The sequence below is a fragment of the Aphelocoma coerulescens genome, chromosome 1 (assembly GCF_041296385.1).
Source record: "Aphelocoma coerulescens isolate FSJ_1873_10779 chromosome 1, UR_Acoe_1.0, whole genome shotgun sequence".
In the NCBI taxonomy this organism is placed as follows: domain Eukaryota; kingdom Metazoa; phylum Chordata; class Aves; order Passeriformes; family Corvidae; genus Aphelocoma; species Aphelocoma coerulescens.
In genome coordinates, this window is record NC_091013.1 from 33599795 (window position 1) to 33613921 (window position 14127).

The 14127-nt window shown below is 38.4% G+C and overlaps 1 protein-coding gene across 3 annotated transcripts in view; it reads right to left on the reverse strand.

Annotated features, from left to right (window-relative positions):
- OCA2 (OCA2 melanosomal transmembrane protein) overlaps positions 1 to 14127 on the reverse strand; it is a 166967-nt gene that overhangs the window by 140352 nt on the left and 12488 nt on the right. For 2 of the 3 annotated variants that reach the window (XM_069006263.1, XM_069006283.1), the window contains exons 2-3: positions 3536 to 3634; positions 2738 to 2926 (exon numbers count right to left, since the gene is read on the reverse strand). In XM_069006263.1, the coding sequence (XP_068862364.1) occupies positions 2738 to 2926; positions 3536 to 3634 (288 nt within the window). Of the gene's footprint in view, positions 1 to 2737; positions 2927 to 3535; positions 3635 to 3988; positions 4208 to 5350; positions 5409 to 14127 lie in introns of those variants that run through there. The other variant, XM_069006273.1, reaches the window with a different exon arrangement.

Genomic DNA, 14127 nt, shown 5'->3' on the forward strand with positions numbered 1-14127 from the left:
ATGTTGAAAATGCATGGTCTTGAGAAAGAAATCTTAAGATTTAGCATTTTAAATTACCATTTTTTTAATCTTACTCAAAAGACAACTGAACTAAAAATTTTCTGACTGCCCATCAATATGTTATAGTGATGTCTTAATTTACAGAACCCTTTTTGTTGATTTGACCTTGTTACATATTTTCATTTAGAAAGCATCAATATTCTCATTCCATTTTTTTCAAAAGTAAACATTCAAACATTGCTTTTCTGACAGAATGACAAATGCAAGGCTTGACTTAAACCTGATGACAAGCAAGAAGGAAAACATTTCAAGTTACCAGGATAATTAGTTGAAAAAGGAAGAGTGCAATAAAAAGCTGCATTGACAGATGCTATAGGATAAAATATTAAAGCAGAATAGTCTGAAGAATGTCATAAATAATTTTTAATTACAGTGGAAATAAGTTCCTAAATCAATTCATTGACAGGAAGCAACATAAATGACTGGACACCCATTTTTCAAAAACATTATTTTCTAAAGTTTCACCTCTCTTTAGAATTTTCCAAACAGAAGCTGATAAAAACCAGCAGCTAATAAAAATGTGTTGTCACAGAGAAACTGGTACAAAGCGGCTACAGTCCTCTATTAAATACAAGTGGCAACAACTTTACCCAAACTTTGCACAACATGGAAATCTAGAGAAGGCAGAGGAAGAGGACAAGGAAGACAGTTAGGTGGCTTCTTCTAGAAATTCCAAGTAGCCCTACTCTACTGAAAAGCAAGATGGCAGAGAGAGGAAGAAGGTAATAAAGGCATGAAAAGAAAGGAATGATGACAGAAGCCATTATCAGCACTTCATCACTAAAAGCTTCTTTTGGTGTTCTGTGATTTATGGAAAACACTTAGTGCCATCTTAGTCATACATCCTCTATCCTGCCTGTCTATTCTGCCCATCTCTACACTACAGTTTCATTCTGGAATTTTGAGAATTTATTATGTTATGAATTAATAAATCCTAATCCAGACTAGTTTAATGTTAACATACTTTATATTTTTTGTTTGCACTTTGGACTTACAGTTTATAATAATAATAATTAAATTTATTATTAAAAAAAATCCCTTGATTTTAAGACACAGGTGAAATTTAAAAAAAAAAAACATAAATTAAGCATTTATAAATTAATAACCACTTGTTGTAAATAACAGAAACTCATCCAAAGGAGCTGGCAAAATGTAATTAAAACAAGGTTTTACAAATGGTTTTAATAAATGTAGAATTTAGAAGGGTCTTTTCCTCCCATCTGTTTGTTTTCATGGCATTTCATATTAGGGAAGCAGCACTTTTAACAGCTTACATTTGCGATGTGATCAGCTTTTGATTCACCCGTGGTTTGCAATCTGTGTCTTCCTACAGTGCTAATCTGGCACAGCAATGCAAGTACAAGCCCTCTGCCAAATCCTGTGCTGATATATGCCTCCAGCACAATCCTATTTGACTTCAGTTGGAAATGCATGGAGTATAAAGCTATAAAGGATTTTACCCCCTTTTCTAAGGCAAATGGTTTTTAGTCTGATCTGCATATGGTGTCAGGCAGTTTAGCTTCATTTGCTGTCTCAGCAGAGTTATGCTGATTTACAACAGCAGAGGAGCTGATCCCATATGTACAACCTGCACTATAGCACTCAAAATTTATTTCAAGGGAAGTTCTGCCAGAAAAACGTGATCCTCCCCAGATTATAAAGCTATGCTTTACTGGAAATAATGGATTTCACACTCCCAATAGACACCTTTGTTACATCAAATACCAGGGAAATCTACCACAAATGTGAAGAAAGACACCTGCCAAACTTCTTTGCATATGCTCATATTGCACTAATTGCAGTCATTGTAATTCTCCTGCTCCATTTGTTCAGCACCAGAGTGGAAGAGCACAATACCATATGCACAATGAGAGGAAAACAATTGTGAAGTGATGAGCTAAGACAGTGTACAGATTGGGAAAAGATGCACTGAAATCCCTCTGGAAAGGTACTGCAGATCCACAAGGAGGTGTGGACCTGCAGTGCTGGGCTCTGTGAAAACCATGCAAAGCTATCTGCAGACACCAAACCAAACTAGAGAAAGTATTGAACCTCTGGAAGGGGCAGAGGGAATTAGTATCCAAGATTAAAGGTTTTGCTAGTTAAATCCCAAGCAAAAATATCCTGAGAAAATTTGAAGTTAAGCTCTTATCATATTGATATCTTTTAATATATTAACAGATTCAATTTCCTCCATGCCTAAATGATGTAAAAGACTACTTTGGGGTAAAGAGTGAAATATATTAATGTTGTCCAACATAGAAAAATGCTCAGTTATATTTTGCTTTGTGTATATGTGAAAAGCTACTGTGATGACTACAGAAGAACTTTTACACACATTTTAATTAAAGTGAGGCAAGAAAATACTGAAGAAAAAAATGCTGTGGAATCAACCACAGGGCTTTTTAAAAATGGTTTCAAATAAATGTTAAAAGCAATATAGAACGTATTTAATTACAAATTTAGAATAGGTGTTATGATTGATTCTTGTTAGAACCAGGGGCTCTTGGTCATTATGTAGAGTCTGTAATCAATTTCAAACTATCACTGGCAAGAAACAGTCTAAATACAGTGTCTTATTTTATTAAGTTACATAAGTAAAACATTTTCTAGACATCTATGCATAGAAACAAATACATGCAGGAATTTGGAAGAAAAAAAAAGTTTGAATTCAGACCTCATCTTTGATAAGCTGAACTTGACATGAAGGTTGTCCAAGATTTCATATTTCTCAGAAGAAGCAGATCTGGGAAAACTTGTCATTTCACTTTCCAGTTGAAACCTTTGTTCAAATTCTGCAGAGCTGTTGTCCCATGAATCATCATCTGTGGTAAAATCTGGATTATGAAGGGCCATACACTGCAACCTGTCACACATTTTCAGTAAACATAATAAAACAAAACAGTGTTTTACTTCAACAGGTAGTAGATACAACTCACCTTGCAGAACCTTAGGTTCACTCTGAGAGATTTTTATGGAAAATTTCATAGAAAGACATTTATTCAGTACAGACTGAGTTCCCCTTGGTGACACAGCTGGGTAGACTGGGGAGCAAGAACAAAGACCCCATGACATTTAGGCGCACTTGAGAGAACCAGTTCTCTAATACAGCAGGCAGATGTACTTCAGGATTTGGTGTGTAAGGTCCATTATCAGGACCTTCCCTATAGTTCTGCTTTGTCTTTCAGTGTGCTTTGTGTAACAACACATGGACGAAATAAGAGCACACAACCTGCAGCTGTCTAAGCTTTGGGCTCTCTAATCACCCTGACCTCAGGCCTTACACCCTTCCCTTCCCTTTTTTCAGGCCCTTCTCTGCTACCAAGGTCCTCCAGAGTAATTCTCTGCTTACAGCCCCTGCTATTGACTTTATTTCCCAGCAGGTTTGGCGTTAGGATATAAGAAAGAACCACATGCAATTAAATAGAAGAGAGCTTAGGAAAAAAATATTTTGAGAAAAATGAAAGTAACTCACCCATTTTCCTCTGAGGAAACCTTCAGTAGTGGTGTCTTTTCTGTAAAACCAGTGTTTTTTGACCTCAAGCTGAATAATTTCGAAAAATTGAAGTGATATCTTCGGAGGGAGAAAAAAACAGAATAGTAAGTATGCAGTAAAATTATTCCCTATAGATCTACAGAATATTTTGCTACAAGTCCATCTAATTAGTTAAATATTCTTGAAGAATGGTGTTCACCTAAATTAGGGTTTTCATTACATTTGAACTAGACATGGTAGTTACTTTCTTATACTCACAGAGGACTCATTTATATAGGTTTACACTAGGATACTTCATAAAATATGAGAAAATAGAAGAATTTATTTCCCATAGATGTTATTTGAGACATGGATCACAATCTACAAATCTACTAATCCCTACAGTAACCTTAGTACTCTTTGTATTAGGGAAGAAAATCTGAATGCAAGTACTTCATTTCTGCAGCACAATCCCTTCCAAACGGTTTCTGTCAAGTCTTGGTCCTGGTGTTGCAGATAATTAAACAGAGCGTGAGCAACTTCTTGCCATATTGCAGCTTAGCATTGTGAAGGAGCTTTTGCCAAAGTATAAATCCCCAAACTTAAGAAGCAGCTGAAGACAATCAGTCACAATCACAGAGGTCTGTCTTTGGGGCAGGCTTCTGGGAGAGACTAAATAATTGAGCCATTTTAGAACATCTTCCCATGACCAGATGTCTCTTTCAGAGACATTTACTATCAAAATCAACATTATTCAGGTACACTCAGATTTATTCCATCCAAAACTGTAGTCTCCCACCACCAGAAAGTTTCAAAGAAATATGCTAGATAACACAGTCAAAATGCAGGTCTCAATACACCCACAGGAAACCCACTTAGAGGAATTCCAAAATTTCTTCTAGTATTGCTGTACTGTGAGGAGGAAGAAATGATAAAATCGTAGACTACTAAATAAATACACAAAAGTGACTGGGTATTCAATCTTCTAAATATAAGGACAGGTCAAAAAGAAGGATTTGCATATTTGACTTTATAACACGATGGAAGACAGGGAAGTTTCTTACAATTTGTAGAGCTGTGTCTGAACTCTGACTTTGTAAAATTAAAACCTCCAAGTACTGCTTCAGCTTGTTTGTTCAGTAGTGTTTTCAGTCAGAAGATGTGCTAGGTGCAGAGCAATTGGATATGGTTATTTCAGCCTTGAGTGTCCACAACACTCATTCAAATTCTACTGTAAGTCACATATCTCAGCAGAAGAGAGTGAATGAGTTAGAGAGATTGAATTACCCAGTACCTCAGGTCAAATGTTGGGCAGATTACAACTCAGGTGCTACATTGCACTGAGACTTCATCTGTGAAGAGATGATTGCATACTCTGAAGCTATCAAAGTGCTTCCTTTTTGAAGCAGAAGAATATCATTCACACAAAAGAAAGTCTAAGTGGAGAAACCAGTGCTTTTGAAGCAAGTGCTCTTCTAATTTCATCATGGCTTTCCATGTAAAAGGCTACCTAGAGCTTTTACAAAATGGAACCCATAGGGATAGCAAGAACACTCTCAGGACTTTAAACGTGTGCTCGCCAAGCATTGCTGATATGCTCCTGGCTAATCCCAGCATCCAACTACGCTCAAAGTCTGCATCCAGAGGGGCAATTTTGATAACAATTCTGATGATGGACCTTGAATTTGTGTGTTCAGAAATTTGACTCATGAAAAGACCATTTAGCTGTTTCTACTTTTAAACACAACAATGTCACTTGCTCCACAGGAAAAAAAGCCTTCAAATCATGTATAATAAATGCTGTTCTGATCTTACCTTGTTGTCAGAGACTGAAGTATTATGTTTATGACTTAAACATTTTCATGAAGGACTTTTAAGACTGTATGATGAAAGCTGCAGAGAAGACTGCTGCACCCTGGATGGGGCTCTGAGAGGCCCTACACCTCTTGCTGATGAAGATAAGATGAAGTAACAACTCAGGGCTGGGGACATTCACAAAGCACAGGCTTAGCACCTTCAGGGTGGAGACCACAGCCCCAGGGCTATCACCTTGAACAGACCCCCTGCACCAAAGGATGGGGGGAGAGAGTCTTTGGGTGTTGGAAAAGTCTCTGGTCAGAGGCGCAGTGACTGCCCATCCTCCACTGTGCAGACCAGCTCGGCTGAGGGACCTTCACCCAGGGAAAAGGCTGCATCCATGTGAAGGACAGCAGAAGGGGGCTGTCATGGCCCATCAAAGACCCCCGAAAGGGGTCCCCAGACCCTACACCAGAGATGATGCAACAGATCCACAGTGTTGCAAGGTACAGTGTCAAACTGGCCCCCTGCAGGGGAGACATGTGGGCATTCCCACCTTCCCAAAGCATATATTAATCCACTGGATTCTATACTCTTCAGCGTCTGGCACTGTGTGGTGGCATGGCGATGGCAACGGGGGACCCTCACCACCAGAAGACCAGATGGAGGGGAGCAACGAGACATCTTTGAGACCCTTGGAAGGGTGATCTGCTTCCACCTAACCCCTGTCACATCTCCCTGTCCCCCACCTCCATGCACACTTCTTTTTTTCTTTTTCTGTCTCTCTTTCTGTGTTTGTTTTTTCTTTCTTTCTTTCTTCCTTCCTTCCTTTCTTCTTGCTTTCTTCCTCCCTTCCTTCCTTTCCTTCCTTCTTTCTTCCTTTCCTTCCTTCCTTTCCTTCCTTCCTTCCTTCCTTCCTTCCTTCCTTCCTTCTCTCCCTCCCTCCCTCCATTTCTCTTTCTTTCGCTTTGCCTCTTTTACTATTAAATGAAATATGTCAATTTTTTGTCACCAACATCTAACCTCATTTGGTTTGAATCACATTTTTGGGTACATTTTGAACCTTCCATTCAAAATGTACCCAAAAAGTTCTTTCTGTTTCGTACACAGCGACTTAGTTTTCTTTGCTCTTCTGAGTTTAAACCGGATCTTAACACTTGTGCACACCATTAACCTTTCCACACTTTCTTTTGTTCTTTTTTTCCTAGGATGTGTAAATTCTGAGACTAGTAATCAGAACACTTTCTATAAAAGTTTCAATTTTCTTCTAACTGTTAGGGGCTGATACGAACATTGCTTTGTGTTACACAGGCATATGTATCTCCACGGACAGTCCACACCTCAGCAGCTCTTCACCACTACTGTGAATAACCAGTTTGCAAAAAGGGTTGAAGGGCAAAGCAACCACAGGAATGGCAACAAGAAAGAGAGGATAAAGGTCAGGTGGAAGGTGGTTTAAGTGACAGAACCTGAGCTGAAGAATTCAGAATGCTAGTTAAAGATATCACCTTCACTTTCTTCTTACACTTTGTTACCCCCACTTGCTGGCACTGGTTCCGTCACTTTTAAAAGAAACTCGAGCTGAACAGATGGCCAAGAATGACAAAGACAGTAAAAACAGAAAAGGTCTTCAGATAAAGTAAAAACAATTAGTACATGACAACATCAATTTGCAGAGAATAAAAACGCATGGACAAGAATAAGCAGCAGGAAACAGCCAGGCTTGACAAAACAAAAATAATTAGAGAAAAAGCAGAAGAGCCTCAACTCCCCCATGATGTGATTACTCTAATTAGAGAATGAGATTAATATAAACAATAAAGCTAATTAGGGCATAAAGGAATCTTGAAGGCTGAAAGCTCTAGAAAGAAAAGTTGTAAAAACATTATTTAAAAAATAGAGATGAATTATAAAAATTAAATTCATCCTTGAATAGAGAGCCTAGTGCAAGACCCCTGTGCCCCTCATACTTCTGCAGAGATGCTATAGATGCAATTTGACCATCCACTTAATCCAAAGATAACAGATCATCTGCAACCAAAACCTAGGAAGGCCCAAAGACCCCCTGCTGATAGAGGAAGAAGTCTGCAGTGCTCAAAAACCATCTTAGTATCACTCCTGGTGCTCCTAAACCCTGCAAGTAGCTGGTAATTGGGACACTGTGTAAATAGGAAACAAATCAAAATGTGACGCATTTCAAAACCAAAGCTCACACTTTGAATGTTTCTTCCTGATCAAATAGCTAGAAACTTCCATTATATCCACACTCTAGAATGGAGTGCAATCCACCTCTACAGAGCAAATCAGCAACATTACCAAGAGGCTGATCACCAGGTCAGCTCATCAACCCACTGTGGATAGGCCTCTTTGCAGGATGAGAGGACCACTGGATTTATACTGTGTGCAGGCAAGGATATGGTAAGCTGGACACCACTTGTGTTCACAGTTCTTTTCTCATGGTCCAGACCCAAAAATCATTACCATTTTTTACATCAAATATGAGAATCATAGAATAGTTTGAGTTGGTCAAACTGGCCCTCTGGAGAGGTACAGTGAGAGCAGGAAATGAAAGGAAGAGATGTGGGAGACTCCAGTTGCTCCCACTGATGGGCTGATGACTCCTCAGACATTAGTCAGAGTTGGTGGCTGAAGAGGCCTGCGGTTTTTACCTACAGCACACCACTGCTTCCCATTACCTGCAGCTGATACTTTCCTGCCATCGAGCACTAGACCTGCACTCTGGCCACATTTTCAAGCATTTCCTAACTGTGTTTATACCTGCAATTTTAAACAAAAGGAAAAGGAACTGTGGTGGGCACTGATGTTCAGCCATAAGCAACATTTGAATCCCAAATGCACTATAGCAAAGCACACTGAAAGAAATAAACATCCTACAAGAGCCTGAGAAAGCAAATGACCATATTCATCCTAGTTAGGCTGCAAACACTTAAAATAATCACTAGGTCTGACTGGAACCTATTATTTAGCCTTGTATTGAAAAGATTTATCATGCTGCACAATGTATTGCGTTCAATCCTTATAATAAAAAAGATTCATTTTAAGTATCAGCTAATATAATGCTTCATCTCCCATATGTTATGTCATGCACACAACTATCGGTTGGGGAGCTATTTCTATGAAAACAGAAAGCAGTAATTCTCACTTCCATGGGAAAGATTTGGTCAGAATTGAAGAAGAGGTGAATATGGAAGCATATATATTATGCAAGAACATCAGCAGTTTTGACAATAACTTATTAAAAACTTCACTACATAAAAAATTAAAATCAGGGGGGAAAAGAGTTAGCATGCTTTCCTGAATTAGTAATCTAATTCTAAACTAGTAACTAAAAATATTATAAGCATGAGGTTGCCTCAAACAAAAGCTCAGGAATACTACTGAGCCAAGAGTTTTAAGAAATACAACAACTTAAGCAAAATTTCCTGGAAGAGAAGTCCAGAGTAAAAATAAGAGAGACCATTAATCATGCAGGGGACAAGTCACAACAGTGTGAATTTAATTTGTCATTTCTACATTCTTTTAGAATAAAACTTATTTCAGAAGCTTCATCTTCCCTGAAAACATTTATACAAATCATATGTACTGAACTAATTACTCTTATCATAATTTTAAACAAGCAAAATGCAGAAATAAATGGAAAAACAGGGGTTAAAAAAAAAAAAAAAAGAAAAAACTACAAAGAAAGAAAGCCTCAGACCAGCTTTTGACTGCACTTAAAACACTATCTTCCACCAGACCTGGTATTTGTGAGTTTCTGATAAAGTCCACTTCTTGAGGAACAGTTATGTGGCAGAAACTGTGCTGACCAACATCATAGCATTCTGCTCTTAAATCTTTGCTGTGCACTAAGCAGCTGTATGCATACAGCTGACAACTTTATGGTATACATGTGCCCACACAGAGACACAACCCTCCATCATGATGTCTCCTCAGCGGTAGCACATTATGGGGAAATTGCTATGACTACCCATCACAAATGAAGTATGGCCAGCTAATACACTCAGAGTCAAGGAAAGAATCCAGAGCTCACATCTCTAAACAGGTTCCAGATGTTTCCTGATGACTGCTTTATGTAGCTTCACCAAATCAGCAAATAACCTCCAGGGCCTTTAAACCCGTGCATCATTAAGATGTCAGAAAAAATTAGCAGTGAAAGCATACAGATATATATGTATATATATATGTATGTATGTATATATATATATATATATATATATATATATACAGACTCGTTTTCTACTTGACTTTTTAAATTTTCTATTAGACAGGACTGTGCAGGATCCTGCAGAGGGATCCCCAGAGAGGGATCCTGAAGGGCTGGCACTACCTGATACCTGTGAGAGGTACAGCCAGCTGGCCGGTCTCATGTTGAAAGATGTTGAGGTGCTGGAGTGTGTCCAAAGAGTAAATAAGGTGGTGAAGGGTCTGGAGCACAAGTCTTATGAAGAGCAGCTGAGAGAACTGGAGTTGTTTAGTCTGGAGGAAAGGAGGCTCGGGAAGACCTTATCTCTCCCTGCCTGAAGGGAGGTTGTAATGAGGTGGGTGTTGGTCTCCTCCCAGGAAACAAGTGACAGGACATGAGGGAATGGCCTCAAGTAGTTTCAGGAACAGTTCATATTGGCTGTTTGGAAATATTTTTTTCACAGAAAGGGTTGTCAAGCATTGGAAAAGACTGCTCAGGGAAGTGTTAAGTTACCACCAGGTAAGTCAGATATTTAAAAGATGGGTAGATGTGGCACTTAGGGCCAGGGTTTAGTGGTGTTCTTGGCAGGGCTGCGGAAACAGTTGGACTTGATAATCTTAAAGGTCTTTTCCACCCTAAATTATTCTATTATTCCAAAATGAGAAACATATGCCATGCCAAGACCCCAGGCAATTAAGGAACATGCTTAAGAAATGTGTAGAGAAATGCATGCTGAGCTTATTCTAGATGGAAATGGTTCCTTATACAGGGCATGCACAATGTGCTTGCTTCAGTCACTTCTGCTGGATTTGGAGAGTGAACATGTTCTGCAAGGGCAATTTTAGGTTCAAAAAATAGCCTGGAAAATAGAGTGCTTCCTGTGATTCCTGTTTTAAAATTAAATTGGGCTTTGTAGGGTTATTGTACTTCTCTGGAAAAAAAAAAAAATCAGGTATCTCCACAATTTGGTCATTTGTCTACCTTAAAACTCTTTGCCTGCCTCTGTCAGGGAAGCTCTCCATCAAGGAGACATAGAGGTATAGTTAACAGACCAGGAGCTCACTGCAGTGGGTGAAGATAAAAGAAAGGACTTAACCCTTAAGCTGCCATGAAGCATTTCTGACTCTACCTCAGAGGAACTGTTCTCCACACATTTTCTGCTCCCATGTCAGGGCATCATGAGGTCCATCTACCCTGTGGGAGGGAGCCAGGAACAGGGAGTGGCTGTGGGTCTGGCAGGGCCGTGATCTTCCCAACCAGGGCCTGTTCCACAGCACCCAACAAGGGAGCGAGGACAGGATGGGGATGGGGACACAGGTCAACCCTGATTTCATGATCATCCACTAGGACCACAGTGATATGGCAGGTCCAAAAAACCTACCATTTGAAGGAGTGAGAAGTTGCACTGAAAAGAGTATCTGCTGTTTCCTCCTCTAAATTTTCTGCTTCAGCAAAGAAAATTGGAAAGCTACAGGAGACCACATGGAAAACTGCAGACAGTCTGAAGGAGAAAATAAATTTCAGGAGCAGATGCTGTCAAAAGAATTTAGCTGTTAGCAGCTGCCAGAAAGCTGCAAATTTGAAAAAGGTATCAGGAGCCAGTATGGGTAGTGGTCCAAATTCCAAACCCCCAGTATCTCTATGGATTACACTGATAACCTGTTAAAAGGTATTATCTACAAATGCTGCAGGGTAAACTGAAAAATGAGTCTGCATTAGGGAGGAAATTTATCAGGAACACTTAAAGCATGACTGCACTTGTGACAATTTAGTATATTCTGCAGGCTTGGCTTTTAAATGCCAGCATTTTTCCTTGACATTCACAATGGGCTTTTACCTTAAGTAGCTCTGCTGCTAAATGAACTTATGATAAATAAAGGGGGATCACACCTTTTTTCTAGTCCATAAGGGAATTCGAAAAATCTCAAACATAGAGAAAGTGGTCACAACTTAATGCTTTAACTTTATATCTAACCAGACTCTCTTAAAGATGCAGTATGGGGTGCTTAGATGATGGAAATACGAACAGAAGAGTAGGTCTGAGATACAACTAGATGATGTAACCATCTCTAGAGAAGGTTGTTATTCATCAAGCATTGAAGTGATAGAATGTTGTAGTCTCAAAGGTTTGGGGGAACATATGTTGCGGCAGGAAGATTTACTTACAGACCAGCTGAATTCAAGAATTATGCAAGAAAAGGACGCACTATTAAAACAGGATTACTGGCCACTTCCCAGATGAAGGAACATCTTCATACACAACAGTGAGGCAGGATTATTTGGATAAAATATTCCTTAATCCAAGCAATGTACTGACAAGCTGTGACATGCAGTGATTCTTCTGGCCTTGTATAGTCTTAAGATGTATTCTTATGCCACTCACCCCAGTTTTGGAGGCTGAAAAGAGTAATTAGTTAGCTATGCCTAGAGATCATGTAAGGAAGAATCTATTTTTTCCTTTTTTAAGCATTTCTTTGCAAATTGTAGTTCCATATGTTTCATTCCAAGAATTTGGATAGAAGATTATTCAAACTGTAACTTTTGGATAAAAAAAGACTTTGTCACTAAAAAAATAGTGTCTCCATTCCTTAGAGTTAAAAAAAAAAAAAAAAAGCCAGACATCTACAAAAAAAAACCAAAAAAAATGCTCATTAACAACATGAGAAAATGTGGCTGATCTCTGTGCCTGGAGAGGTGTTACAGAGGCAGGCCACCACATGACTTAAATAAACTCAAGTTGTCATCAAATTAAGCTTTGTTTAAAAAAACCCACATGATGGATCCAAACTATTGTAAGCTTGCTGGGATTAGTATTTTTTCCTTTGGTCACAATAAAATGAAATAAGGTAAGTTCAAGCATACTCATATCTGTTAAATAGTCAGGTATTACAATATAACTAGGACATTTTATGTGGCCTTTATGTAGATTCTGATCTAGGTGGACTGGACCCAGCAAAAATGCTGAAATTTGCTTCAAAGCTGGAGCCTGAGACTGAGTAGACAAAGAAGAAACAGCAGTAAAATTTGCAGATAAATACTTTCTAGTGGGAGATATAGCTGTCATGTTTTGAAATAACACTATTAAGTTGGTAAAATAATAGATGCTCTTTCACTTGGAAGTCCTTCCATTATATTTACATTTTTAATTATTTTAATTACAGTGGAGGTACTAAGAATTCCTTTTCAGGTTCTGGCTGAGCATAAGACACTGAGGTTTTTCATATAAGCTTTGCCATCTGAAAGTCTGCTTTAGGATAGTTACAGTCATTGGCAAGAGAGTGATCTCTTCAAATCATTTTCATCCTCCACATCTCCCATGTTGTCTATACAAGGAACCTCTGCGGCAACAGAAAGAGTTTTTCACTGAATAATATATAAGCCTTACACAAATAATCTCTATATTACAGTGTAATAAAAAGTACTTTTTTCATGTACATTTTATTTGCATTTAGATCAAATATCTTTTTTCATACAGAAGAGTTTTCAAAAAAGTTACACAATGTTGCTTAAGTATGCAAAAAAATCTATCAACAAGTCCTTCCAAACATGACTTCCTTATAACTTCCTAATAAGTAACTTCCAAAGCAGAGTAATTCCACATAACTGGTCATTTGCATTCCACCTTGAGTTATATCAGAGACAAAAAACTTTAAAGTATTGAGAATCCCAGAGGAACAATTTAAAGAAACCAAACTAAATAAAAAGGCAAATCATAACAATAAAATATTTTCTCTTATATTTGGATGATATTCATTGAAATCATTCAAGAATAAATGCAGTTTTATCTCACAAAGATACTGCTCTTCCCTGCAATAGCCCTTCACTAAGATTGCTGTTACGAATTAACATACGCAGTTTATGAGTCTCAGGAACTTCATGTCATAGCCTTAGGTTCTGGTTTGCTACCAGACATCTTTTTCTGCCTTAAAAGGCCTTATATATTTAGACCCTCAAGTCTACAATGTCAGAGAAGGAGCTTCTAATCTGTATTAACAAACAGTTTTGAAATACAGATTTTTGATTCGTTGCTGACCAAAGGGAGACAAATTTAAAACGCAAGATCAGAGTCCATAAACACATTCAACTGAAATTCTCAAAGTAAAAAGGAGGGGAAGAAAAACAACCACCAAACAAATCAACCCAAACACTGAGGATTATAAATAACACATTCCAAAGAAACTCTGAAAATTTGATTGTCTCTTTCAGGGTAGCATGCAAATTATACTCAGCAAGTTCCCCTTAAAGTGGGGAAACTGATGACAAAAACAAAGAATGATAATGCCATTTCAGCTTCCCTTCCTCCTAATATAAACTCTAAACCTTCTCCAGGTAAGAACATGCTGCTGTGCACTGAAAGGCCAAAAACCAAAATCATGCCTCTCAGGGTTCATAAGGAAATGCCTCTTCCTACATGGCAGATGGCTTTGTTCCTGAAATATAGCTTAACTTGACATCATATTTCTTCATACACTTCTTCCCTCCCTGTCACTCAGATGCCAGACTCTTTCTTACACCACATTTACTTAGACCCTATACAGAATGGAATGTTTGGTTACTCCATAGTCTCACAGAGGTGACTTCCTTCCATATT